This window comes from Suillus clintonianus, assembly GCF_016758775.1.
Source record: "Suillus clintonianus strain FC179 chromosome Unknown DEU56scaffold_20, whole genome shotgun sequence".
NCBI lineage: Eukaryota > Fungi > Basidiomycota > Agaricomycetes > Boletales > Suillaceae > Suillus > Suillus clintonianus.
Window position 1 is genome coordinate 400,341 of NW_024539244.1, and position 26,624 is coordinate 426,964.

The 26,624-nt window shown below is 47.9% G+C and overlaps 11 protein-coding genes across 11 annotated transcripts; 5 read left to right on the top strand and 6 right to left on the bottom strand.

The window, feature by feature from the left end:
• Positions 1-267: 267 nt before the first annotated feature.
• Positions 268-952, top strand: DEU56DRAFT_754364 (uncharacterized protein; the record flags this gene model as incomplete). Its single annotated transcript, XM_041349811.1, has 3 exons — positions 268-308; positions 599-805; positions 838-952. 3 exons carry the CDS (start codon positions 268-270, stop codon positions 950-952), a joined length of 363 nt encoding a protein of 120 aa, XP_041210707.1.
• Positions 953-1,180: 228 nt separating this feature from the next.
• DEU56DRAFT_791170 (uncharacterized protein) lies at positions 1,181-2,497 on the top strand. Its single transcript, XM_041352640.1, has 4 exons — positions 1,181-1,532; positions 1,586-1,726; positions 1,786-2,079; positions 2,132-2,497. Exons 1-4 carry the CDS (start codon positions 1,389-1,391, stop codon positions 2,234-2,236), a joined length of 684 nt encoding a protein of 227 aa, XP_041210708.1. The 5' UTR covers positions 1,181-1,388; the 3' UTR covers positions 2,237-2,497.
• A 538-nt stretch (positions 2,498-3,035) lies between these two features.
• DEU56DRAFT_791174 (carbohydrate esterase family 4 protein) lies at positions 3,036-4,702 on the top strand (the record flags this gene model as incomplete). Its single annotated transcript, XM_041352641.1, is given in 15 exon segments — positions 3,036-3,091; positions 3,148-3,193; positions 3,244-3,328; positions 3,390-3,450; positions 3,510-3,534; positions 3,584-3,749; positions 3,802-3,823; positions 3,873-4,001; positions 4,065-4,091; positions 4,139-4,172; positions 4,224-4,279; positions 4,331-4,381; positions 4,434-4,458; positions 4,510-4,667; positions 4,684-4,702. 14 exon segments carry the CDS (start codon positions 3,036-3,038, stop codon positions 4,642-4,644), a joined length of 918 nt encoding a protein of 305 aa, XP_041210709.1. The 3' UTR covers positions 4,645-4,667; positions 4,684-4,702.
• Positions 4,703-5,445: 743 nt separating this feature from the next.
• Positions 5,446-7,831, bottom strand: DEU56DRAFT_791200 (Alpha/Beta hydrolase protein). The gene is made up of 9 exons (XM_041352642.1): positions 7,465-7,831; positions 7,313-7,411; positions 7,175-7,259; positions 7,042-7,119; positions 6,787-6,995; positions 6,692-6,730; positions 6,543-6,642; positions 5,901-6,496; positions 5,446-5,845 (listed from the first exon to the last, which is right to left on the bottom strand). The coding sequence occupies exons 1-9, from the start codon at positions 7,586-7,588 to the stop codon at positions 5,589-5,591; spliced, it is 1,587 nt and encodes a 528-aa protein (XP_041210710.1). The 5' UTR covers positions 7,589-7,831; the 3' UTR covers positions 5,446-5,588.
• A 124-nt stretch (positions 7,832-7,955) lies between these two features.
• DEU56DRAFT_239045 (carbohydrate esterase family 4 protein) lies at positions 7,956-9,717 on the bottom strand. The gene is made up of 13 exons (XM_041345237.1): positions 9,530-9,717; positions 9,430-9,475; positions 9,291-9,375; positions 9,175-9,235; positions 9,101-9,125; positions 8,879-9,044; positions 8,804-8,825; positions 8,622-8,750; positions 8,542-8,568; positions 8,458-8,491; positions 8,290-8,396; positions 8,213-8,237; positions 7,956-8,156 (listed from the first exon to the last, which is right to left on the bottom strand). Exons 1-13 carry the CDS (start codon positions 9,583-9,585, stop codon positions 8,010-8,012), a joined length of 930 nt encoding a protein of 309 aa, XP_041210711.1. The 5' UTR covers positions 9,586-9,717; the 3' UTR covers positions 7,956-8,009.
• Positions 9,718-9,781: 64 nt separating this feature from the next.
• DEU56DRAFT_791210 (carbohydrate esterase family 4 protein) lies at positions 9,782-11,870 on the bottom strand. Its single transcript, XM_041352643.1, has 17 exons — positions 11,852-11,870; positions 11,680-11,790; positions 11,572-11,623; positions 11,408-11,480; positions 11,307-11,352; positions 11,176-11,260; positions 11,058-11,118; positions 10,975-10,999; positions 10,760-10,925; positions 10,685-10,706; positions 10,507-10,635; positions 10,417-10,443; positions 10,332-10,365; positions 10,222-10,277; positions 10,122-10,172; positions 10,043-10,067; positions 9,782-9,990 (listed from the first exon to the last, which is right to left on the bottom strand). The coding sequence occupies exons 4-17, from the start codon at positions 11,461-11,463 to the stop codon at positions 9,853-9,855; spliced, it is 921 nt and encodes a 306-aa protein (XP_041210712.1). The 5' UTR covers positions 11,464-11,480; positions 11,572-11,623; positions 11,680-11,790; positions 11,852-11,870; the 3' UTR covers positions 9,782-9,852.
• A 511-nt stretch (positions 11,871-12,381) lies between these two features.
• Positions 12,382-14,676, top strand: DEU56DRAFT_938182 (amino acid transporter; the record flags this gene model as incomplete). The annotated part of the gene is made up of 12 exons (XM_041358839.1): positions 12,382-12,519; positions 12,580-12,664; positions 12,713-12,806; positions 12,875-12,951; positions 13,002-13,056; positions 13,107-13,297; positions 13,334-13,444; positions 13,493-13,546; positions 13,600-13,847; positions 13,897-14,102; positions 14,162-14,364; positions 14,419-14,676. The coding sequence occupies 12 exons, from the start codon at positions 12,382-12,384 to the stop codon at positions 14,553-14,555; spliced, it is 1,599 nt and encodes a 532-aa protein (XP_041210713.1). The 3' UTR covers positions 14,556-14,676.
• Positions 14,677-15,777: 1,101 nt separating this feature from the next.
• On the bottom strand, positions 15,778-17,423 carry DEU56DRAFT_910677 (arginase family-domain-containing protein; the record flags this gene model as incomplete). Its single annotated transcript, XM_041357208.1, has 9 exons — positions 15,778-15,837; positions 15,887-16,017; positions 16,065-16,119; positions 16,170-16,237; positions 16,291-16,390; positions 16,435-16,651; positions 16,714-17,069; positions 17,124-17,239; positions 17,291-17,423. 9 exons carry the CDS (start codon positions 17,421-17,423, stop codon positions 15,778-15,780), a joined length of 1,236 nt encoding a protein of 411 aa, XP_041210714.1.
• A 216-nt stretch (positions 17,424-17,639) lies between these two features.
• DEU56DRAFT_239165 (MATE efflux family protein) lies at positions 17,640-19,944 on the top strand. Its single transcript, XM_041345239.1, has 11 exons — positions 17,640-18,042; positions 18,099-18,218; positions 18,268-18,561; positions 18,609-18,900; positions 18,949-19,037; positions 19,086-19,112; positions 19,161-19,300; positions 19,351-19,431; positions 19,481-19,529; positions 19,584-19,697; positions 19,745-19,944. Exons 1-11 carry the CDS (start codon positions 17,874-17,876, stop codon positions 19,909-19,911), a joined length of 1,542 nt encoding a protein of 513 aa, XP_041210715.1. The 5' UTR covers positions 17,640-17,873; the 3' UTR covers positions 19,912-19,944.
• A 129-nt stretch (positions 19,945-20,073) lies between these two features.
• Positions 20,074-21,504, bottom strand: DEU56DRAFT_239154 (thioredoxin-like protein). Its single transcript, XM_041345238.1, has 6 exons — positions 21,167-21,504; positions 21,073-21,111; positions 20,906-21,022; positions 20,680-20,856; positions 20,395-20,617; positions 20,074-20,342 (listed from the first exon to the last, which is right to left on the bottom strand). The coding sequence occupies exons 1-6, from the start codon at positions 21,293-21,295 to the stop codon at positions 20,236-20,238; spliced, it is 792 nt and encodes a 263-aa protein (XP_041210716.1). The 5' UTR covers positions 21,296-21,504; the 3' UTR covers positions 20,074-20,235.
• A 1,363-nt stretch (positions 21,505-22,867) lies between these two features.
• DEU56DRAFT_239221 (glycosyltransferase family 66 protein) lies at positions 22,868-26,093 on the bottom strand. Its single transcript, XM_041345240.1, has 10 exons — positions 25,738-26,093; positions 25,666-25,683; positions 25,580-25,616; positions 25,326-25,525; positions 25,044-25,273; positions 24,801-24,986; positions 24,543-24,750; positions 23,672-24,492; positions 23,216-23,616; positions 22,868-23,165 (listed from the first exon to the last, which is right to left on the bottom strand). The coding sequence occupies exons 1-10, from the start codon at positions 25,893-25,895 to the stop codon at positions 23,037-23,039; spliced, it is 2,388 nt and encodes a 795-aa protein (XP_041210717.1). The 5' UTR covers positions 25,896-26,093; the 3' UTR covers positions 22,868-23,036.
• Between the last annotated feature and the right edge of the window lie 531 nt (positions 26,094-26,624).

The window sequence follows — 26,624 nt, forward strand, 5'->3', positions numbered from 1 at the left end:
GCTCAGCCACTGACACCCAGTGCTCACGTTTTCTTTCAAGGTGAGGCCTTGATCAAGCTCATCGCCTTTCTAACCCTGTGGCGAAAACCTGCATGGGTACCTTAATTCGCCACCAGTCTACCATGTGTTGAATTAGTGGTACTGACAGCCCTATGAGCCATCAGAGCTATACTGCTTTCTGGTCGCAACTGTGCCCTCAGATGGCACGAACAAGTCTTGCAATCGAAGGGCGTGGGTGAAAGGTCGACGGCTGAGACATTTCGCATCATGTCGGGGGCAATTCAATTGGAAAACGAGAAAGTTACGTGGTGCGTGATTTCAGTACTTGAAGGAGTCGAGCTTTAAATTAACAAACTATGAAGATTGGGGTTCTTCCGCTCTTGGAAGCGCCAGCAGTGTTGTTTTTAACTCTGCTTCTCATACTATCATTCCCTGTAATATGTCCACGGTTACTAATATGCAAAAAGTTCATAGCACTTCAACATCGTGCTTAAGTGACATTGAAAAAATTCAAGGATGCGCAGAGTACCTATAAGTGATGTTTTGTAAAAGTAGAATAAAAGATTTTGGAATATTGCAGCTGCGAGAGATGAAATAGTGGTGTTTTGAAACCTTCTCCCAACACAAATCATCCAGATCCCGAAGATCCTGCAAAGGTATTTGTAAAATTTTACCTAGAGCACAATGAACACCTTCTAGGGATGTCAGAAAACCAATTCGATAAAGGCTACTCTCTTGCGCTGAGGTGCTACAGTGGTAGAATCAACGACAAGTACAATAGCGTGACACAGGACAGGGGAGATGTGTAAGTAATTCAAACTCCTCCTCGGCATACAGGTATTCCCCCCCGTATGAACCGATGCCAGCATCCTGCGGAGAGCGAAAGTTGACTGTGCGGCTACTGTGCCGAGGTGTGACAGGACGTGACAAAATGTTGCAGATTAGAGAGTAGACCCTGAGTTTTATCGGGTTTGTTCCGACATCACACCACATCATCCTAAAAATCAGTAAAAATCAGATCCATGTAGAGGAGATACAAATCTATGACGGAGCAAATTTGCGAAAGAAAACGTGATGTTGCTGAGGAGCTACAAAAGTTTTGCTGAAAATTTTGCATGTTATAGGGAATGATAGTAAAGTCTGGGCTTTGAATCGAGACTACATATTTCTTACCGCATATCCGAACTAAACGTACGAGGCTCCGAGTCGGAGTTCGGGACATCCTCGCGTCGCATCAATGGGGTTATCAAATAGTATCAGACCCGAGTAGTAAGGTCGATAAATATGTGACCGACTTAGGCCCAGGCTGGAACCGCCCGAGTCAAACTTTACCGGTGTCGACGTCAGTATCGTGTTCAACGCGACACACCAAAATTTCTGCGGTAGCTATGTCAGACCCTGTCGCTTCAAAGTCTGGCTTCCTATGCACATACATGAAGAACCATCCTGATGCGTTGATTGCATACGTGAAATATTTTGGGAAAGTCGAGGGTGATGTGCTTACTGTTGAGATGTCTGACATTGACTCAAAGGCAAGCCTGGCTATGCCAGATATGCCGTGCTCTGACGGTAATGAATCCACCAGGGCATGATACTTGTATACAAGCTCAAGTCTGGACCATCAAATACGATTCGGGTACCATTTGATCCACTGCTTTCAGGGTACGATCACGTCAAACCTCGCCTTTCGAGTATGAAGGCAGAGGCGCTGGAAGGTCTTGGTATGGTACATGTTCCTATGCCATATTTCTTTCAGTCTGCTTGTTTCTGATACATCCCCTTTAGCTCAAAGCTCCCCAATTGACTACATTCCGCTTTCCTCCCAAAGCTGCCATAACACCATTCGTTTTCCTCGCGTATTTTTATCTCCTTTCACCGCCACCCCCTGGCACAACATTCCTATCTATCCCTGTCACCAGTATGGATGCATTCTTCTCCCCAGCGCGCGCGTTTAGAGACCTCACTGGTCTCGGTTTTCCATTTCGAACTCTTTGCATAATACTCGGTGCCGTTCACGCAGTTGAAGGACCGTATACCTGGTCACTTTGTAGGCGTTTTGTGAAAGGCGCTGTAGTGACGGTGAGTTTATTTCACGAGTCCTTGAGCCTTGCGCTTTAACTTTTACGTTCAGGCTACTTATGTGGGCTGTACTTTGTTGTTCGGATTACACATATGGACAGACCTCAAAAGACGCGTTCATCAGAAACGCGTCGAAACCGTCACGAAGTTTGAATAATATCTCTGGATTTGCAACTCGCGCAGATATGTAACTCGGGGTATCGAGTTACAGGGTATTTGGGTGGGTGATATTGAGGATCTGGGTACATTTTCCTTTCTTTCTTGTTATTAATTAGGTATTGAGCAGTGTCAGTCAGTGCTCTTCGGGCATATATCGTGTCAGAACCTCAAGACTTGGCATAACCAGTCTGACTATACTATTTGAGATTAAAGGAGTCGCACCACTCGACTTTGAATTGTCTGTGCTAGTAAGAACTACTCAATGTACGAGCCCTACGCAGATGTCGAAGTCAAAGTTGGAACAACCGGAGAACTTCTAAATGCGGATATGTTGAGAGCCTGACAAACCCACTTTTAGCCACATCGTTCTCTGCCAGCTGCTGTAATGTTTCGATTTCTTAAAATCTGTGATCACGACCTGTACGAGGTTTCAAACGAACCGTTATTTACACCAGATCATAACAAAGAAGGACACAAGGGGTCAACGACCATCCTATAGATCTTTCTTCTATTTGGGCTGCCGTCTAACATGTCACTCTAGATCTAGAGTAAAGCGAATGCACCATCGCCGTATCTCTATCTGGAAAGGCTTATCTTAAATCACCTGCGAGCCAGCCTTCCGCCATACGTTCCGTTGCCTTTCCTTGGCAAGGGTCATGTGAGTTGGACATAAGCTGGACATGGGACTCCTTGTATGTTCTTCATATATATAGCGCTGCGTTGCAATTCTCACCATGATTCGGACTTAACGACTCCCCTGTCGATACTGTTTGACCTCATAGCGATAACGCGCACCTATGCCTAGAAAAATTCTTGCTGGATTCGGCGTGGATGTTGATGCCGTAGCTGGTTGGTACGTTGTTTTCCATTCGCATATGATAAGAATCAGCAATGGAAGTTATGATGCAGGCTTGGGTCCTATGGAGGAGAAGATTCTCCATTGGATATTTCACGAGTATGGTCACGTTGCCTTTTTTTATATGATTGGGAGCTCAAGTGATGCAGGGAATGTACGCGGGAGAAGTTGGAGTCCCTCGTCTTCTGAAGTTATTTGATAAGTATAAGATCAAAACAACCTGGTTCATCCCCGGTCAGTGGGCCCTAAGTTCAATGCTCTCAGGACACGATGAATTGATGAATCGCATTTATAGGCCATAGCTTGGAGACATTTCCGACGCAGATGGAAGCAGTTCGAGATGCCGGTCATGAAATGTAAGCTTCCTTCAATGTGGAGATGTCTTATCTTTCCCGTGTTCTCATGTCATGCCCAGAGGTCTTCATGGATATTCCCATGAGGTAAGTGGTGATGGTATCAATATTGGGCAAGGAACTGAATATTTCAAAGAACCCTGTCTCTATGACTCTGGAACAACAACGTGATATCTTGGACCATACCTTTCAACTTCTTACAGAATTCAATCATGGCGTTCCTCCAAAGGGCAGCGTCGCTCCTTGGTGGGAAACCAGTAAGGAGGGGACGGCGCTGTTGCTAGAAAAGGGCATTGAATATGGTCATTATACATACTACTCGTTTCAAGCAAGGTATTGACATCATTTTAACAGACCACTCCAATATGTGTCACGAGTAAGTCGGTACATACTAGTCCTAATTACTCATACTCACATTCTCCCAGTTCGCAGATGTATTATCTTCGCGACGAAGATACATGGACAAAGATTGATTATCAGGCGAAAGCTCACACGTGGATGAAGCCGCTGCAAAAGGGCAAGGAGACTGGGCTCGTTGAGATTCCGGGTAACTGGTTCGTCAAATACACCGCCGGTGTTTTCCATACTGATTTGGTGCTGATTATACACACGGTAAGGTACCTTGACGATCTTCCCCCCATGATGTAAGACGCGAGTCGTGTGCAAAGTCAACAAGCTGACGCATTTCAAGGTTCATCAAATCGAGCTCAAACTCGCATGGTTGGGTATGTCAACACATTTGAAAACCTCCTCGCGTCTATTCATGTATCCATCAGGTCAGCACTCAAGCTGTCGAGCAGCTTTGGAAAGACACATTCACGTACCTGTATAGGTAAGGATGAGATTACCGGATTTCAGTCTACTGTTGATTCACAGCGAATAGAGAAGAGGAGGATTTCGTATTTCCCATCAGCATCCACCCGGACGTTAGCGGGTCAGTCTTCACTCCTTGCCATTTGAGCGTTCTAACCTTGGTTTTTGGTCAGTCGTCCACACGTACTTCTGATGCTGGTATATTTCACCCAACGTGCTCCTTTTTCTCCAACTCATTGGTGGTCATAGGAGCGTTTCATTGAATGGATCAATACTCACGACGACGTGCAGTGGCTAACCTTCTATGAGATGACTCAAGAATTCAGAGCCAAACAGGACCCAGCACCAGGTGCCGTCATGCCCAAGGGCTTCAAGAAGGCATAAGCCCCGTCTGTACAATGCAGTACGTTTCATACAGTACATTCGTGTCAAGACTTCTTCAGGCGCGGATGAATATTTACGAGTCATTTGTATCAGTATGTTCAATCAACTTGTCCTGATAACTTCTATGTTCCGAAAGCTCCAGGAGATCTTTCACTGTCGATTGCAACAGTAGCTGGGCCCGATAAGCTCTTTCGACGAAAAGTACTGACCTTACTTAGTTAAGGTCGCAGTTACGATACTTGTGCGAATGGTCAGCACGTCCCTGTCCGTGACTTTTTTGACTTGCCTGAAGACAGGACAATGAAGACGGTAGACATTTGTAAATGATTTCTTCAACATTGAGCATACTACGGTCGCCGCCCATGTACATGCTCCCATACCGGATCCCTGGAACATTTGTGCTTGGATCGACATCGCCAGTGTCATTGAACCAGTTCCTGAGCACATACCTGAGCCCTTCAATATTACGATCATGTCCTGTCTTCCCTGCTCTGTCGTCAAAGCAAGGACATTCTCCCCGATAATCTTCTTAGTTGATGTGTGCATCACTGCTCCGCGATCAGCTGTGCCGATTCAATTCAATAGCTGTATATTCTTTGTCAATATTAATGGTCTTCAACTCGCGAGGTATATCATCACTTGAGTCCAGAGGATTCAATCGTGTCACTGTGGAGTTGAGCATGGTGTCCCCGTTGTTGACGCTGGCTTTTCTGGCTTTCCAATCATTATGGTCGAAAGTTTGCCAACCTTGCCAAGGCTCATTTCGGCACAAGAACTTGATCTCGGATCTGTTGTGTAATCGCGACTGGATCCTATTAGTGTAAAATGTTTTATGTAAACAAACCGCCAGGCTCGATTTCACGGTGTATCCATGGCAGTGACTCCCAAATTCAACCATCACCATCATCATTCATAGCTTACACAGTGCGGAGATTTAGCGACAGTTAGGACTCCCCAGGCAATATCTTTGCAATGGTCATCAACTCCGCCCATCTCTTGTCTTCTGCCCACACGATGCTTTGGTCCTCCTGCAAGGTCAGAGCTTCATCAAGCCCATGCGTTGGCTTGCCCTGTTGCTCGAGGGCAGCGATCTCCTTGTCGAATGTATCGAGCCATTCAAGGGCCTTCTGCGTCTGTGGATAATTCATGCTCGGAATACGGAGAGCCCAGAAGCAGCGATCAGTTGCATGCGTTACCCATCCTGTTGCACAAGCTTCAGTATTCATCCGCTCATAAACTTATAGACACTGATGTACCTTTTGGACGCAGTTGTTCTGGAGTCCAGCGAATTGCATATCTGAGAATTGGAAATCCGACCTGTTGGAAATCTCTTGCGAACATCCTCACGGGGATGTGTACCTGTCCATCACTTAGAATATCTCCCATGTGCCTCATCGATTCTTCGACAGTTGCTGTACTCGGGAGCGTCCGATACTTGCTGACGAGCTTCTCAACAACGGGACGCGGGAAGTACCGCAGAACGTTAGGGAACACATCCTGTGGACCTTGAACCGGGTGCGCGATAGCGTAAAGGTACCACTCTTCGCTCAGATCGCCGATAGAAATGCTCTTGACTCCTTTCTCGCGCAGAGCACGAGCAAGGCCTCCCGAGCGTTGCCAGGTCATCGGGTCGGGTGTAGTAGGGATCCAATCACCATCAAGACATCCTCGGTACGTGCCGTGCTCGACACCAACTTCGTCTGTCTCTATCACCCTCATTATGGCTTTGATAGGAACTTTGGCGGGGTCTCTGAGAGTCTCTAAAGTGTCAGGAGCATTAGGATCGAGATTGAGGGTGCGGCAAAGGGCATGGAAGGACGGCCTCAGCTCCAACAGGGTTTTAGGGATGGTCCTGCGGGTCATGAGTGAGTTAACAGTAAGCTATGAAAGTAGCTCACATCATTGCGTTTGATTGCAGCTGAGCGGAACGGAATGGGGAATTCTGCCCTGGTGGCAGGTGTGAAAGGTGGTGCAAGATTTGGTGTACGGCATGTGCACCTGTTGCTCATTGGCAAAGCTGCGAGTTCAAATGAGAGTCCTCACTCACCAGCAGACAGCCCAGAAAGGTGGACATTACTCGGGTCACCTGCACATAACATCAGGATATCGACAAACTCTGGGATGTCGGGCGCTCAAGCTTACCTCCGAATGATGCAATGTTCTCCGAAATCCACTGAAGCGCTAGCCATTGATCTTTGAAGCCAAAGTTTCCGTCTATCTTGGGCTCATCGCACGCAAGGAAACCAAGCACTGAGAGCCTATAGCCAATGTTGATATGAATTTCCTTCCTTATCTCGGCCACATATTGGGATTGGCAGCTCAAGCCATGAGGCGAACCAAATTGAAGAAATCTGTGACAATGGGTCACTGAGGGTTACGGGTCTATGCACAACATACCCTCCGTGAATGTATACTTTGACTGGAATATTCGCTCCAGGTTTAGATGTCGAAGGGCACGCAATATCGACGTAGAGGCTGAAGAATGAAAGTATTTGAATTAGAGATGAAAACGGTTTCCTGAATTACTCACGGGTCCTCTGACGGGTTTCCGTAGCCCTTACGATCAACCGGTGCTGTCGCTGCGCCCTGTCCATCATTGGAAGGCTGAACACAGTCTAAGGCAATTCCGTCTTGCAATGAAATACAAGAGTTTGATGATTTGACATACGCTTAGTTTCATAAATGTAATCCTTGTCTTCATATCGATAATCGGAAGGCAAAGGTTTTGGGTCCTGGAAACGAACGGGTGGCAATGCGTAGGGCACCTCTTATGTACCTAGTTCAGTATGTGAATGCGATGGATCTGGTTGATAACCTCACCTAAGAACACTGAAGCGCCGTTCGTGGTTCTGCCACCCTTGATGGGACCGTACTTCGTCTCAACGACGACACTCACGCCCTTCTGCAGCTCATCAGGGATGTGGGGAATAGGTGGGACAGCCATGCTCGGAGTGAAAGTGATAAGTCGACTTGAGAGATTCAAGTTGAATTTGGCAGCGGAAGCCTGGACAATCTTCTTATAGGATCCATGATAGTACGGACGAGCATGTGCCACTGACCTAGAATACGCATGATTGATCACGGGTACTTGGTGGGAGCTATTAACCAATATTCAGGCTACACAGATGAGTGAAGCGGAATGGTTCGGAACGCCTTATACCCTCTTGTGCTTTGGCTTGGTAAGTAGTTCTAGTGGCTATCATGATAGCCTATTTCGGCGAACCTCCTATTGGCCTCTGTTAGCTAGACCGCGGTTGCTTATCATTCGTCACATAACTAGTATGTATATAGCAATAAGCGCTACTAGTAGAGCTTTTGACTTCATGAGTGATTTTCGACTAGCTAGCGTGTCAGAATCAATTCTACTACAGCCGTGCTTTATATTTCACATATCCCTTTGGCATCACAGCACCTGGAGGGGGGTCGTTCTTCGCCCTAAAACTTTCTGCCATCTCATGATATGTAACCCACTTCACGTTGTCATGAGCATTAATCCATTCGATGAATCGTTCCTAGACGTAGGAATGCATGTTAGGCACGCTTGCATGTCATTGGAACTATCTCTCACCAGCATGAGTAGTACCTGCGGACGTCTACACCGAATCAATCAATTGTTTGAATGCAAAAGCAATGTATGAGGCGTACCCGCCCACGTCCGGATGGATACTTAGCGGGAAAATGAAATCTTGTTCTTCCCTGTAAAGATACGTGAAGGTATCTTTCCAAAGCTGCTCGACAGCTTGAGGAAGTACCTGAGCGTTATCACGTCAGTAAACAGTTTGAAGAATTGAAGCATATTCTGCTCAGACTTGCCCATCCATGAGAATTAGAGCTAGCCTTCATGAACCTGAGTTTTGCTTTAATGAAACACGCTTTTCCATGAAGCATGAAACGCACATCATCGGTGTCATGTCTTCGAGGTACCTTTCATGGACATTTGAGTTCTGACTGATCACTCTGGAAGGGAACATCATCACCAGCTAGCAGGTATTTCAACGAGACCTGTTTCTTTCCCCCTCTTAAGAGGTTTCATCCACGTATGCGCCTTCGCCTTGTAGTCGATTTTAGTCCACGTATCTTGGTCACGAAGGTAGTGCGCCTGAGAACTGCATGCAAAGTTAGTCAATCCAAACGGGATATACATATTCCAGATCCTTACTCGCGAGACATATTCGAGTGATCTACAAGGAAGCATAAGAATGACCCAGCATCATGTCACAACCTGTAGGCATACCGTACTCGATTCCTTTCTCTAGGAGGAGGGCGACACCTTCCTTGCTTGTTTGCCACCACGGTGCCACATTGCCCTTTGGGGGTACTCCATGGTTGAAATCTGTGAGCAGTTTGTAAGTGTGATTAAGAATGTCACGTTGTTGCTCTGGCGTCAATGAATCTGGATTCTGTGTAGCATTGGATGAGCCGTCTGAATCCAGTTGAATTAAGTGTGTGGAAGTACCTCATGTGAATAGCCGTGGAGTCCGCTAGGTAGCTATCAATTAACGGACATCGTGACACAGACACAAGACTTACATTTCATGACCTGCGTCCCTGACAGCTGCCATCTCTTTTGGGAACGTTTCCAAGCTATGGCCTGTACATCAATGATGTATATAAGCCCTTTAGTAAGTAATGTAACTCGAACTCACCTGGGATAAACCAGGTAGCTTTGATGTTGTATTTGTCAAGCAACTTCAGCACTCGTAAAACGCCAACTTCGCCCGCATACATTCCCTAAAAAAGGTCATTGAAAACACGTTTTACATCTCGAAAGCAATTAGATCATACACGAGATATATCTAGGGGCGAGTCTTCGCCACCGTATGAGCCTAGCCTAAAGTGGCCGCATAGAACAATCATTTCGGAGCTCACAAAGAGTGAAACTCACCAGCCAGCCACAGCGTCTACATCAACACCAAATCCTATGAGGATCTCTCGGGGCATCTTATCAGGTCAGTATTTCTGGTGAAAAAGGTGACGAGAAAGAGCTCTTTATATATCTTCAAAAAGACCAGAGACGTAGAAGAGATCTTGTGTTATGTGACCCCATGACCATGAGCTGTATCGCGGCTCGCTCTTGCCCCGATCCATGATGTAATATCTGCTGAGGCTTCCTACACGTGTAGGTTATCAAACCAAGTTGATAGAACGCTGATATATGTCATTCAATATTTATCCACGTGAAGAAGTCTCGACACGATGTACAGGATTTCACAGACGCTGTGCGAAGCCTTTAGGCATTACGGCACCTGGAACTGGTGCTTCTCTGGCTCTAAACTCTTGAGACATCCCGTGTAAGGTTACCCAGTGTACGTGATCGTGGGTATTGACCCATTCAATGAAACGCTCCTATATATCGTCAGTTTTTAAGAGAACAAGGAGCACGTTGGATGGAATATACCAGCATAAGAAGTACGTGTGGACGACTGTACCGAAAAAACTCAGAAACGTTCAAGTGTCAAAGAGAGGAGAAGACTGACCCGCTGACGTCCGGGTGGATCGTGAGGGGGAATACGAAATTCTCCTCTTCTCTGAGTGGTACCATTAGACAGTAGATTGCGACGCAGTTATGATGCTTACCTATACAGGTACGTGAAAGTGTCTTTCCAAAGCTGCTCGACATCTCGAGTATTGACCTGTCGGATACATGAATGAAACGCATCAGAAGTGCTTCAAGCGCGATGACACACCCAACCATGCGAGTTTGAGCTTGACTTAATGAACCTAGGCTGATGTTCAGTAGGTTGAACTTGTAGACAAGCCGCAGGACCTTACATCATTGGAGGAAGATCATCGAGGTACCTTTCCGAATGTACAAGATGCATGAAATCAATAGGAAAGACACTAGTGATACGATTGACGAACCAGTTAGCAGGAATCTCGACGAGTCCCGTCTCCTTGCCCTTTTGCAGTGGCTTCATCCACGTGTGAGCTTTCGCCTGATAATCGATTTTCGTCCATGTATCTTCGTCGCGAAGATAATACATCTGCGAACTGGAAGAATGTGAGTATGAGTAATTAGGACTAGTATGTACCGACTTACTCATGGGACATATTGGAGTGGTCTATTAAAATGATGTCAAAACATTGCTTGAAATGAGCAGTAATATATCGTGACCGTATTCGATGCCCTTTTCTAGCAATAGCGTCGTCCCCTCCTTGCTGGTTTCCCACCAAGGGGCGACGCTGCCCTTTGGAGGAACACCATGATTGAAATCAGTGAGAAGCTTGTAGGTGTAGTCCAAGATGTCACGTTGTTGTTCCAGAGTCATAGAGACAGGGTTCTTTGAAATACTCAGTTCCTTGCCAGATATTGATACCATCACCACTTACCTCATGGGAATATCCATGAAGACCTCTGGGCATGACATGAGAGCATGAGAAAGATAAGGGTCTCCACATTGAAGGAAGCTTACATTTCATGACCGGCATCCCGAACTGCTTCCATCTGCGTCGGAAATGTTTCCAAACTATGACCTATAAATGCGATCCATAAATTCCTCGTGTGTTGATAGCATTGAGCTTAGGACTGACCGGGGATGAACCAGGTTGTTTTGATCTTATACTTATCAAACAACTTCAGAAGACGAGGGACTCCAACTTCTCCCGCGTACATTCCCTGCATTACTTGAGCTCGCAATTATACAAAGTCAGCGTGACCATACTCGTGAAATATCTAACGGAGAGTCTTCTCCTCCATAGGATCCAAGCCTGCATAATGGTCCTTGGCGCTGATTCTTTTTATGATCAAACGGAAACAACACACCAGCCAGCCACAGCGTCAACATCTACGCCAAATCCAACGAGAACTTTTCTAGGCATTAGGTATTCGTGGCTTGCTAGGAGAGTCAGACAGTGTTGACAGGGAGCCGTCAGGTCATAGTCATGGTGAGAACGTCGATGGAGCAATATATATACGAGGGAACATACAGTCCCATGACCCTTGCCAAGGACCGGCAACGGGAGGTGCGGCAGATGCTTACTTGCAAACAATCTAAAATAAGCCTCGTAGATAGTTGGACATGGTGATGGATTTACCTCAAGAGCGTGGGTCTCGAGTTTTGATTGAATTCGAGAATTTGCATTGTGCTGCTGCAATCGCACAAATTGCAAACGTTCGGCTGAAACTAGCGCATCTGTTCGCCGATTCTAAGAGACTTTGTAAAGACTGTGTGATGACTGTGTGATGTTACAGTACTAGTGTGCTTACCGTTGCAGTTGAACGTCGCGCTCTTCCGAAAAGCGTTCAAGTTGGATTAAGTTAGCAGTAGTGGCTGTGCACTGTCTAAAACATATCCATATTTAGTAGCTCTCCTTGAGCTCTCCAGTGTTCAACGTTCAACTTCTCTTACAGACATTTTGTGGTAGAAGATATCGCCATGTCAGCTAGTGACTCGAACATAAGCTCAACTGCCTGCGGTGCTGTGTTCACTGGTGGAGTCCTTTACATAATTTCTTCATCGAGCGTGCGCGACAGCGTGCCTCTCGTTATCCGAACCCCCCAAGCATGACGACACGTCACTGTCAAGAGATAAGTGTATTTTTACTACTACTAAGTGACCCATGTCCTTCATGGCCAGAGGCTATTTCCCAGATGATGATCCGGTAAAGACACAACCGTAACTTACTACAGGAAGCGCCCATGCTCTTATCTCCAACAAGTTGACTAATATATTTACCGTAACAGAAGTGTAAGAACCTAGCACTCTTTTGGCGTCAAGTCTGCGGTTTATTGATACAATGTCCATCAGCGAGAAGCAGGCTGAAATCAGTGTCAACACTGCCAGTGTCGGTGGCTACCACACTCCACTACGCAATGCAGACGATACACTACTCGCTGAACTCGGCTACAAAGCTGAATTCAAGCGCGAGTTCTCGGTCAGTCCCTCCTTAGCAACCACTTGTAGGCTATGTGGAGCGAATTCATTTTCTGTCCAGATGATCGAGACAATTGCTTTCGCCTTCTCAATTATGGGTGTGGTGGCTTCTGTAGCATCAACATTCTCATTTCCATTGGTCTCAGGTGTGTGCCTACTCTTTGGCAGTCACGAGCATATGACGAGGTCCATAGGTGGTCACGTTGGAATGGTCTGGGGATGGCTGATCCCCTGTTTCTTTGTGATGGCGGTCGCATCTTCCATGGCGGAGCTGGTATCATCAATGCCGTAAATATCTTTATCTTTATCACCTTCCACAATACTCAGTGGGACTTCACATGCGTGTCTTCGCCCAGGACTTCTGCGGGCCTCTATTATTTTTCTGCTAAACTCGCTCCTCCGAAATACTCTGCATTAGCGAGCTGGATCACAGGTTGGCAAAAGACTTTTATAAATTAAATACATCTCACCATGGGGTTTTAGGATGGGCCAATATCACGGGCCAAGTTACTCTCGTGTGTTCCATCGACTTTACATGGTTCGTTAATACAAGCAGCACTACACTTCCTGTGACTTAACTTTGTACAGTGCACAGATGATTACTACCGCGATTGCGGTGAGCTCTGATGGAGCAACGATAGTGAGCTCCGGTGCTACGTACGGCATCTTACTTTTTATTCTATTTACCCATGGCCTGGTGTGCTCTGCTGCCACGAACGTATTGGCTCGCTTGAATCTGTTTTATGTCATCGTCAACGGCAAGTATTGGTTTACAAGGTGTAGATGAACTTCCGGATCCCATTTTCTTCAAACAGTTGGTACCACCATAGCCGCCATCATTGCACTACTTGTTTGTTCTGGTGACAATAAGGTATCCACAACGGATGCCTTCACTATGTTCGAGAACAACACAGGATGGAGCAACAGTGAGCACTAGCTCGTCATCTGAGGGTATTGACTGACCGCGTGCACAGACGGATGGGCTTTTCTTCTCGCTTTCACAGCGCCAATGTGGACGCTCACGGGCTGTGAGTAGGCAGATGTCGTCTGCGGATGTACTATTGACTTCATAAAACTCCAGATGACTCCGCTGCACACATCTCTGAAGAGGTAGCCGGTGCTCAGCGTACAGCACCCATTGCAATCCTTGTGGGTGTATTCGGGACACAAGTGCTGGGCTGGCTACTCTTCATTGCCTGCTCCTTTGCCACGGCTTCAGTGACCAACTTGTTGAGTGGTGTCTTACCGCTTCCCATGGGTCAGCTCTTTCTTGATGTACTTGGCAAGAGAGGGATGCTGGCAATTTGGAGTTTTATCATTGTTGTCCAGGTACGGTCAAAAATCATCTCGATCTGTTTTCGCTTGAATCATTGGTTAGTTCGTGACGGGAGCTGCACAAGGAGTTGATGCATCTCGTGTCGTCTTCGCGTTTGCGAGGGATAACGCCCTCCCTGGCTCTCGTTGGTGGAAGCGGATCAATCGGCGCACGCAAACTCCTGTAAATGCTGTCTGGTTGGTCATGGCTGCCGCCGCCGTCTGCGGCTTGTTGGGCTTCTCCGCTGCAGCACTTTCATCACTTGCAGGGTACGTTGGAGGACTTCGCTTTGTAAAGTTTTTATCCTCAGGAATTCTCCGCGTTCCAGGGCCTCTGTCATCGGCTTGTACGTGTCTTATGCAACACCTATCTTCCTTCGTATCACATCGGGCCGTGATAAGCTAGTCCCGGGCACATTCAGCCTGGGAAGGTGGTACATGCCTATTGGGATCATAGCGGTTGCATGGGTATCCTTTATTGTTGTCTTATTGCTCTTTCCCCCCACACAAACAGCCACCCCGGCAGGGATGAGTACGTATATCTACCGATTCTGACCTCGATTCGGTTGCTGACAGGATGTTACAGATTACGCTGTCGTGATTATCATGGGTGTTTTCTTCTTTGCGTCTATCTCTTGGATCGTTTCAGCGCACAAGTGGTTCCATGGCCCGATCAAGAATGTTGATGATTCCAGATCGTCTTTAGAGGGGAAAGAGCTTTGAAAGGTGATATTTAGTTCGTTGTTATCGAAGATCCGTAGATACTAGTGACGTGGGTATGGGATACGCCAGACATGCACAGGACTGTATTGCTTCTCTGTTTCAATTGAGTAGCTTCCACAGGTGCAGAGCACAACATTTAATTATTTACATTTGATAAGATGTATGTACTATGTAAGTGCACTTATTTCGTTCAAAATCAAGAATATAGAGTTACCAGCATCTCGAAGACGGGCCACCAGTGCGCTCGGACGTGTTATCCGGTGTACATACTAGTAACCAGGATTCATCCTCAGAGCCGTCAGTGTCTTACTCAAGGCCGAGGTATTACATGTGCGGCATGTGTACAATGCAAATTTTACGTGCCCCCAATGCCTCCAATTTTTTTGGGTGAACCATATCCCGTATCTGCCGGCAGGCCCCTAAGTACAAAAACAAGGGACCTGGTACGAGTGACGTTTTTAAGCCCGCGGCCAGTATGTAATGCAACACGTATCGAACCGCATCCATCATGACACATGAGGCATATGAAAGCATGGCAAGATATTGAGGGGTGCCCTGGGGTGTCATCCACTCATCTGATTTCGTAGGCAATGTCAGGGTCCCCTGGAGAGAAAGTTCCCTATAAGTTCACGGAAATGATGAGTCACGCGTGATGCAGTGGTGCCAAGATTGAATTACGGATGGGCAAGTACGTTAGTATACAACGTAAAAGTTACTGTCTTACATGTATGCCATGCGGAACTACTGAACGTACATTCTGGATACTTGGAAAATGTAACAAGAACAGTTTTATGCTGCGGACTAAAGCCTCAAGGAACGGCTGTCTTCCTACGACTCGGATCCAATGTCAAGTTTATCTTCCCAACATTGTGACAAGTAATCAAATCGCGCTGATCTTTATGACCTTCCTTTTCGGGGTAGCAAACTGCTGATCCTCCGAAGACCACAATACTTATTCACAATTGCTCGACGGCGCGAGTACCATATGATAGATATTTTACACGACTGTGATTGGATATTTATCTGAAAACCCTATCCAACGATTTCGTACACATTGCGAACGCAAATAGTGATGACTCTACGGCCAACGGCATTTGATGTGAGACTAAACTAATAATGCATAGATGGAATCTCAAATGAAGTAGGGAAATGAATACCAAGAAATTATTTCGCTGCTGAGGAAAACAGCTAACCTGATCTGAGGTAAAATCAGTCTTCTCGCCTAATTCGCGACTTTACCCAAGGGGGTTTTTGCCATGACGCTAATGACCTCGAACAGTACCTATGAAGCTAGGATTAAAATGGTCCAGAAGTTTGACGGCGTCACGTACGTCGGCTGCGGCCATGGTCGTAAGCTCTGCATTGGTATCATATGCAGGAGCAACTTCAACAATATCGGCCGAGACAATGTGGAGGCCATCCAGGCCTCTGAGGATGGTGCGTAACTCGCGTGTAGACCAGCCTTCCGACAACTGAGTTTATCATATAGATAATGTTGTACGTACTCACCACCAGTTTCTGGGGTGCCCGTCGCAGGAGCAAATGCGGGGTCGATTGAATCAATCTGCAATGAATTGATTGATAACTCGGCAGCGAGATGAAATGCCAACACACATCGATGGACAGATAAACGGGTCGGTCGCCGACGGTCTCCCGAATCTTTTTGATAATTCCGTCAGTGCCTAGAATGAGACGGTCAGATAATGAATAATGATAAATGGACAGCTTTGTTCACCTATGGTGTCGATCTCACGGGCTTCGATTCGTTGGAAGCCAGAGGCGTCGTCATTTGCATAATCGGCTGGTCCGGATAGCGTGGTCCTGATGGCGCCATGCTAGATTCGATAGCAAACTAGGATCAAAGTATTCGGTGATAGACGGGGGGAGAAAGGAATAGTGGAAGGTAAGGAAGTAAGATACTTGCAATGGAGCTTCCGTTCTTAATCAGACCCTCCTGACTAGCCCAATAGAAATATGTGCCGTGGTTAATAGCGGCCTGATCGGAAGGGGCGCCTCCAAACACAGAAGGCTTCCAGGTGTCTAGGTGGGAGTCAAAGTGGATTACAGAAATTGGGCCATATGCAGAGTGAATGGACCTGGTGCGTAACATTGAGCACTAGTTGTAAATTACCCAATTACCCACTGAAAGGGAACGAACCTAAGCAAAGGCAGAACAATCGTGTGGTCACCACCAAGTGTGACTACACGTGGATGATGCTTTCCGTCGAGCGAAATTGGAACGAGGGGCTTGCCGGTGAGAGCGTCGTTGCCAAGCGGGGAAAAAGCAGGTCGGTGAAGAAGCTCCTTGTGCCCGCCTTCAATTTGCTGGATGGCAAACTTGTTGTCGTAGGGCGTGACTGGAATGTCACCGCAATCCACGATTTTTAGTCCAGAAAGGAATGGGTTGACCTCGAGGGGAACGTTGTATCCTCCATACAAGGTCAACCGACGAGATCCGGCACGAATACCAGCAGGCCCAAACCGGGCACCAGGGCGGTAGGATGTCCCTGTATCCTGTGCAAAACCCTCGAATAAACCTTTTGAATGAATAGAGATGCTATGACGTACAAAAGGGGCACCAATGAACGCGATGTCAAAGGTAGTATCTCGGTCCTTGCCAAGACACTGTACCCATGGGAGCTTCGCAAATGTGGTAATTCCAGAGAAAATGGAGTCCGCAGTCACTACCTTGCCGGTGAGCGGCAGTTAAAAGGGGAGATTTTACTCAAGTATACCTTCATCGTCGCCTGGATATGTGGCCTGGTAGGGATATTTGACATAATTCATAGGAATTTGGTCTTCATGGTGATGGTCGTGGGCGAGGCCCACGGCAGCGAACACCAAAGCGAACAGGGTGAAAGATTTCATCTCGGGGGAAACTTCTAGAGGGGAAGTTTTGGTGAGTTTCAATGAGCGTCAGGCCAACTAAAAAGCTTTTCTTGCGGGAAAAAATCGTATCCCATGACTCGCCATCACGCCACGAGTATCACAAAAAATCCTGGTTTCGTCCTGATAACATGACAGGTGCAAGACGATTTCTGCCATGAGGCAGAAAATTCAAGACCCCATCTGCCAGATGAATCTTATCAGGGACAATGAAATGGAAATGCATCGGAAAAATCGGCTCACAAAAATAATCCACTGGAGCTAGGATCAAACACGATGCAAGCCTCATTTCGAGAAGGATACATGTTGTCCCAGAGGATATCGAAAGGGAATCGGCATGGGACAGTCCGAGGTTCCGTTATATATTCCGTTGCCTCGGAATCCGCTATAAACACTGTGAATTGGTAGCGACTATTCACTAAGTCTCGCATCATGTCACGTACTATATCCCTGGATGAAGCGGCACCCCTTCTCCCCAACGCTCAGCGCACACAGCAGCAACTGAATGACCGTTCCCTTCAGAACCTTCCCGAAGTGGCAGGAGAGAACCGAACAATCGGGCCCCGCCTTCTGGCCTCGCTTGTCGTCGATTCAATTCCTGGTAGGCTAGACTTCGTCGGCGTCAAGAAGCATGTGCTAACAACCGATGTCCATCAGTCATCCTATCCTATATTTTACAGAATTCTATCCAGACAGTGTCTATTGTGATCACAGGCCGTCTGGGTCCAGAAGAACTTTCTGCGGCTGCATTTTCGATGATGTTGGCCTACGTTACTGGCGAGTAGCCCTTGTTTTTCTTTTGCGATGATGATCCCACGTCCTGTAGGCTGGTGCATTGCACTGGGAGGGGGATCAGCCCTTGACACCTTAGGCTCTCAGGCATTTACTGGAGGAAGTCATTCCACTGATCTGTCGGTGCATTTCCAGCGTTGCGTAGTGTTGCTCTGGATTCTTCTTATTCCCGTCGGCGTACTCTGGGCGTTCATGGAGCCTGTCTTGTTGGCTATCAAAGAGCCTCCTCGTCTTTGCAAGGATGTGCAAGATATTCTGAGGATCTTGTTGTTCGGCGCGCCTGGGTATATTGCTTTCGAGTCCCTCAAGAAATACCTGCAATGCCAAGGTCAGTCGCATGCTAATAAATCGTCCCTTGACTTACAAGCTATGCAGGAATTATGAAAGCCGCTACTTGGGTACTGATCATCGTATCGCCAATCAATATCGCCCTCAACATTTTCCTGGTTCATTATACTTCATTGGGCATGCTCGGCTGCCCTGTTGCGCTTTCCATCACATACTGGTGTGCATTTTTCCTCTTGATTGCAGTGACGTCGATGTCTTCTATGCACAAACAAAACGCTACATGGGGTGGCCTTCAACCCAGGGCCGTTTTCAATTTCGAGAGCTGCGTCGGGTTCCTCAAGTTGGCGCTCCCAGGAATCTTAATGGTAGGCACAGAATGGTGAGCCGCTAATGCCCCCGATTAAGGCATACCACTTACCCTGAACAGGGCTGCATTCGAAATAGTAGCCCTTGCGGCCGGCCGGCTCGGAGAGCTTCCACTGGCAGCACAGTCTGTTATCATGACCACCGACCAAAGTATGCATTTTCCTTACGCACCTTATCATTGATTAATCATACCCATAGTCATAAGCACGCTACCATTTGGATTCGGTTAGTGTGCAATCTGATGGACCATTCGTACGTCTAATGTCTCACCAGGGGTCGTCGCCTCAAATCGCATTGGAAACCTGATCGGGGCACGAACGGCCATCGGCGCAAGGAATGCAGCCCATGCTATTGCCCTTATCAGCGTCATCGTTGGTTTCGCAGTGATGATCGTCATGTTAACAGCCAGAAACGTACGTCAGCAATCGACTCGCACCGTATTTTTATACCAAACGGCAAATAGAAATTTGGCTATATCTTCAGCGACGATGAAGACGTTGTCCGGCTTGTCAGCAAAGTAATGCCTCTGGTCGCTTCATTTCAAGTGAGTACATTTCATGCGTGGTACCTACAAATTAAGAAAGTACCGTGAGATTGCCGACGGTCTGGCAAATTCGTGTGGTGGCGTCCTTCGTGGTCAAGGTGGGCGAGCATGTGTTAATGTGAAATGGGAAACTCACCTATGAGCACTTTCAGGCCGACAACACCTTGGCGCCATGTTCAATCTTATTGCATACTACATTCTTGCATTGCCGATCGGAATCACCCTCGCATTCAAGACTGATCTTGGCCTCCAGGGACTCTGGATCGGTGCGTATCCCGTACCTCCTGCAAAACTACTGCTCATCCTCATTCAGGTCAAGTCATCGGTCTCTTCATAGTAGGCCTATCTGAATATGGTGTAGTATGGCTTGGGACAAACTGGGACCGAGAGATACAGAAAGGAATTAAGAGGAACGCCGAAGAAGCGAAGCGAAGGGTGTTGGCTGAACGGATACGCCAGGAAGGCGGTTTAACGAATTGACCTGAGAGACTTCACAGGAGGCGAAAGACTGATAAAGAACGCGTGTTGGGATACAAACTTTGAATTCAATGGAAGGTGTGACGAGCGCTCGTCCCGTATCTGCAGAAAATGGGGGTTAAGCAGAAAATAGAACACGACTCATAATCAAATGTTTTCTGTCCATGAGCACGCGATATATGGCTTCCCCTCCCATCAAAAAACTGACCAAAGTACGAGAATGCCGACCCTTGGCGAGCACCGTGTGAGATTGGTGACATGTCCGCGGGTGACTTCAAACACGTTGGAGTAGAAGATGTCAATCACTTTTCAGTTGATCCAAGTTAATTACAGTTCATCCCTGACAGATTGCTCCGATGATGTTTGGAGGAAGTCTGCTGACCCATCCAATATGGACCTAAAGAACTTTGTCAACGGGTCATACTTTGTCATCCCTAGTAGTCACGTCTGTCAAGTAATCAAAGCCGTATACACAAAAGCACGCACCTTCATACAAGACCGCAACGCTGGACCCTGGTGGATACACAATGACCTTTGACGTCTTTCCCTCGACAGTCGCTGGGAACCCCAACGATGCCGCAAACGCGCCATCTGGATCTGTATGATGGCCAAACGCCATCTTCTTCCTGTAATTATTCGCAAAGACCTGCCAGAGCAGCGGAAACTTCTTGTCCTTATTCAAGAGAATGACACGTGGGAGGTCGCTTGTCTGTGGGGGATGCGCGAGGTCACACAAGGCAACGAGGCAGGAGATCAAGCTGAGAGCCGAACCTTGTCCAACCACGCTGGGATGCTGTGGATGTGCGGGAGGGATTGTACATTGTTGGGCACGGAGCGCGATGCCCAGCGGATGAACTTGCCAGAAGTACGTTCGCCGGAGTCATACGACTCAGGTGGAGCTTGGCTTCCACGAGGGAAGACTTTGAGTGTTGGAAACCCTTGGACACCCTGAACGAGTGTCAGATACGACTGTGTCGGAGCGCAATGTGATGCGCACCTGTTCTCCGCACAAACGCTTGTTCATCTCGGCATCACAATCTACTGCATAAAATGGGATGAGTGGGCTCAAGTTCTCGGCAGCCTTGCTGTACTCGGGAACCATCCGTTGGCAGTGCTGATGTGCTTGTTCGTCAGTTGAAACAAAACCATAATCTTGTAACTCACCCCGCACCACGGGGCAACAAACGCCACTACGCTCGTCCTCTGGTTGAATGAGAGCAATCAGTTTTAATGGAAGGAGAGACACAAGGTCGCCTACATTACTCCTCATAGCCCTACGAAAACCTTTTGGGTCCAGCATCTTTACCTTGGTGTCAGGAGGAAATATAGCTGCAGAGACTATTGCGGGCAATAGCGCCAGGAGGGTAGCTAGATAAAATATAAGCATTGCGAAATAGGCCGATGCTAACAAATAAACGAGCAGACGAGCCCGCCAGAGGGTATATCGAGTCGAAGTAGAGCGTGGATGTTAGTTATTATGTTACTGCTAAATGTGCCATAACGCGCTGCGTCGGGATTCGGGAAAACAACTGACGTGGCGTTCACGGGGCACCCACAGTCTCCCACCATCACGTGCCAGCACATGCCACAATTCCCTTTCAAACTTGGCGCTGGCCGTTTGAATAACGTACAAATCGAGGAAGTGAGGGAACTAACAAAGGTAGCCGCCATACGAATCGCAGTTGGGACCGATCTTCTTTGAAGGCTTATTCACCCAATCTATGACTCACTCTTGTCATTCAATATTGAATTCAGCTAGGTAAGTTCAGGTACGTATCCATCAGTGACGAGAGCGCCACGCCAGCAGACGCCCAGATGGCTATCTGATAGGGCGAAGGGTCAGCATCAGACGCACTATCGCCCCAGCAAAAGCAGGCAACACGACAGCATCTTCTTTGCTATCGTCTATGCCAAAGTCTGTACTTTTTCAGTACCAGAAAACAGAACGGATTGATGGGACCACGCGCGCGACGCCATACCCTGGATCTGAGTATAATCTTCGTCGAGCTTGATGGTCGAAATTCCAGCAAAATAAATTTTCAGATGTTTCATGATGCGAGCGACCACAAAGATATGGACGTTCCTCAGCGCACGGAGAAACACCGCTGGGGAGAGGGAAATCAAGAAGTGCATGTCAAGCATGGGGCCACATAGTAGGCAGCCACGAGCTGGTGCTCAGAAACTGAGGTATTGATCGGGATGTGAAGCTGTACGATAAAGTATCAACGATCTGTAGCAGACTAACAGTCCGACTCATAGCACACCTTGGTCGGCATCCCAGCCTACTGCATCACGATAGAATCAGACGAAAGCCTTGCTGTATTCAGGTGCCGAGCAACCATCGGGGTGTATTTGCTTTCCCCTATATCTCTATTTTTCGTTGACACATTGCGCTTAAGACCGCGATGCCATCAACAAAAAGGAGAGGACACAGGCCGAAGCCAAATGGCGAGGATATGCAGTTACGACACTTGGAGCTCGTGGAAGATCGCTGCGAGGAACAAGAGTTGTTCGATGCCGCGAAGAAGTACCTTCACTACTCTTGACCTGAGCAATGACGCGGGCGAAGACCGCCGTCGCGGATATTGGGGAATTCTAGGTAAACAACTTTCGGCTCTCCAGATGCCTCTTGCCTCGATGACGCCGCGGTACAAACCTCGACGGAGGACCCAAGGCAGCCAAGTGTGCACGGTCAAGATCGGGAGGACATTATAGTTATCCATGCGGTGTATGGCGAGGAAAGGACACTTTGACGGACTCCCAACGACGTCCACTATACAGTGGTTGTTGAAAGAGAGCAAGCTCACCATTTTTCCATTTCTTACCAATATCAATACAAATGACACGCTATCGCTCTTCCGGAGGGACTATTTCAGTAATACTAATAGTAATTCTACCTCCTTAAATAATTGCGCATGATTGTATCCATAATCTCTACAATCTTGGCGGACGGAGATCCAGTGGAATCAATGGATGTACAATGAGACGAGGAAGAGGATAAACGAAGGTTACAGCTCTAGAGAAGGTCCACAATACCACAACTCGCACGAGCAAAATCTCCATGTCAAACACGTTCCGAGGCCTCGAGGCTTTTCTGCATCTCATCCACCCAACTATCACTCCCTCGCTCAAGCACTAATGGCCTTCCTTCTTGACACGGGTTTTGTCCGCTTGCGTTTCTTCCCCTGATCGAACGCATTTGCGATTTTCAAGTCACGTCCGAGCACATCATCCTTTTTCACCTCATATATGCGGACCTAAAACGTAGTCAGCCCAAATACCGCAAACCAATCACATCGGGACGCACGATCCAATTTTCCGTTGTATATGCCTCCTCGAGGTAATCCAACGTTGGGCCCTGGATAGGCACATGCTGTCCCCGCACACGATCCACGGGCTGCTGACCACCAAATAGTTCCGCAAAGCGGTAGTAGCTCATCTTGTACATCAGACTTTCGCGCATCGCTGGGCTTGCCTCGCTGTCTACGCGGTACTCGCCACGGTTGAAGTAATTTGGCTCTTGGATCTCATCTGGCCAGACACCCTGTGCGATGCGCACCATCCAGAGGAACTTGTTGATGTCGTCACCGCTGTACCCGATCAGCCCACCGAAAATGATGAGCACGTAGCTGACATCATGTTTGCGCAGGATAGGGTAGGCGATGTCCTCGGGCGATGCCATGGCTTTGCCCACGGTCGCAATGTGTGCTGTTGCACGAGTCAGCATTAATTAGGGTTATCGGATGTCATAGGAGAAACCCACTGTTGTTCCAGGTGTTGTTGTCTACCAACGTTGGGCGATCCGCCATTCCTGCGATCTGGTAGCCATAGTCCCACCAACTCATGACAACTGCATCCTCTGCCGTGTTCTGCCTCAGCCAGTGGTACGCCTCTCTGAAATCATCAATGAGGTTCTTGCTTCCATCGGATCCCGTCGAGCTCAGAACGACAGACGGTGAGGAGTATGCATTCGAAGTCACCCAAGTGCAGTGCACCACGAAGAACAGAAGCAGTCCGAGCGCGTTCAAAAGAACGATCAGGCGCGTGTCCATGCCGAAGACGCCCTTCTCGGCAGTGGTGGCAGATTTGGCAGCTGCAGCAGAGGAGGCAACATTGGAGACAAGCTCGCCCAAGACACCACCAGCAGGGACAGACGCTTCCTTTTCCTTTTCCTTTTCTTTCTCCTTGTTCTTTTTCGACTTCTTGCTGGTAGCAGGTGTAGCGGGTGTCGTGGTAGGTGTGCCACTTGTTCCAGTGGTGGAGGGAGTCGTCGAGGACTCACTCTTGTCGTCTTCAACACTCGGTTCGGTAGGGTCCAGGTACGTATCCATGAGCGTCGATAGAGCTATAGCGGCAGACACGCAGACGACCGGGGTGAGGGTAAGCATCAAACGCACCATCACGCCTGCAAAGTAGCTGGCAACGACTGCGTAGATGATCACGAAGATGTGCTCGTCCCTCAGTGTACGGAAACACATTACCACGCCCGCAGGGAAAAGGAAAATCAGAAAGTGCAAGTCCATGAAGAACGACGGCCATGCGGTAGGCTGGTGCTCGGAAACTGAAGCAATGATGGGGATGTACCTGAGTGTCTGGTCAGTGATGGAAGGTTGTGCAAATGTATCTTCACATACTTCTTGGCGTAACCCGTATCCCACAAGGAGTAGAATCGTCCTGTCCAAGGGGCGATCCAGCCCTTATAAGTAAGGCCGACAATTCCAAAGAAGCCGATCAGGCCTAGAGAGATGACCGCAGCGAACAGTAACTCCTGGAACTGCTTCGAAGAAACGTGTGCGCGAACAAGTTGCCCGAATGCAACGATCTGCAATAGGCCGAACACACCTGAAAAGGCGTCAAATAGGAAATTAAGAAACACGAATAAAGAAACCTACCGAGCGCAGCCATGTGTTCACTAGTGCGAACAGGCTGGAAGCCAACGAAGGGGACCTGCATACTGGACAAGGTGCCAATCGCGTACCAGGACGAATACGCAACGTAAAGCCGGCCCGTGAAACGTCCCATCAACAACAAGACGAGGGCATGCAGAGGGATCATATTTGTAATGAATGCATATCCACCTAGTGCATTGTTGTCAGAATCTCGACTTGAAATAAATTATGTATATGACGGCATACCCCACGCGGCGACCATGTAAAAGTAAAAAACAGCAGCGATAGTGCCCCAAAATGCGCTTCCCTGCTTGAGTGCCTTGATCCATGCGAAGAAGGTGAACATGAGCAAGAATATGGCGATAGCCTCATTGTCGTACGAGCCGGCGACAGAACGCGAGATGTAACCAGGCACGATGCCGATGAAAGCTGCTGCAAGAAGACCAGCGCTTTCATCTTTCAATTCTTTCGTAAACCTGGCAAGTGATGATAAATTAGGTGGCATAATGGAGTGCAGAGCGCGCGCACATGTACGTGGCCCAAGCTGTCAAGGCGCTAAATCCTGGAGCTAGGAGGACGCAAATGTTGCGGATATCGACCGGGAGATTGAGTGCATGGAGTAAGTTGTAAATTACACCGCTGGTTGCCATAAGACCAGGGTAGATGGTTCCACCAACTACGCGTCCAAGGGGGTACCATGCCGTTGGGTCAAACCAGTTCCAGAATTCCTGGAAAACGCGACTTGTGAGTTGCTAGTTGAAGAACCTGAAAGTGGTACGCACATAGAAACCTTGCGAGGCGAGAACTTTTGTTGCTCGACTGTAAAGGAGGCGCTGAGCACGCGAATAGACACATGAAAGCTACGTACTAGTTAAACCATGGGTCGCTGTTGATAGTTCATTATGTCAGTCACCAGAAATTCGTGTACGGCTGCACGTACAATTCATGAATGATACTCTCAAAATTGATAACAGCAAATAGACGAGAGGCAATAGCAGCGCCTGATATCAGGGCAAGCGCAATGATGCGGAGGAGGGACGCAGTATTGGTAACGGTTGTGGGAGACAGATCAGAAGGGAGAGGGTAGGCGGCCGGCATGGCCGCGAGTAATTATTATGGACTGTCGTAGACTGTCTTTTAGCAACGTTGAATGAAGAGACCGGACGATGAGCTGCAACCCTCTAAGCAGTTGTGGAAGTGCGAAACCTTGGCGTTAACCGAAAGTCGACGTGTCCACTAAATGCGGACTTTGACCCCTCCGTGGAGGGTCGCGTGCACCTGGCAGCAATCAATTGTACTATCTGGTATCTACTCATCGCTACCACCGTGACTGTACATCATCATATGCTACTGACCATAGTAGCTCATGGTGTCCTCGGTAGAAATCCAACATGGATGTGAGGCAATATTTCATGGCACGAATCAGTGCAGGTACTACCACTGCTTTTCCAATGACCGCGGTCCAGGAAATTCATCGTGGCATCCATCATATTATCCGTTTGCCACAGAAAGATGCTGGTAGATTCGGACCCTAAATCTATCGCCGGGAAGTGACGGCTGCGGTGACCGGTCCAGTGCATGTGGGAGTTGAATATCACAGAGACATTCACCTCGAGATACGGAATACTCATTGAATCAGGCTGGCTTAACATAGATTATGCCTGCTGGATCAAACACTGGGGTAACACGCTGGGCAACGCACCCGGATCCAGCATTCACACCCGGGTCAAACATGCTGGCATTTTGCATTCGCCGCGTAGCCGGAGCTTGGTACTCCAGTATGCAAAACCTACCCTCCACCTCGATAACGAACCGTGCCCTAATCAG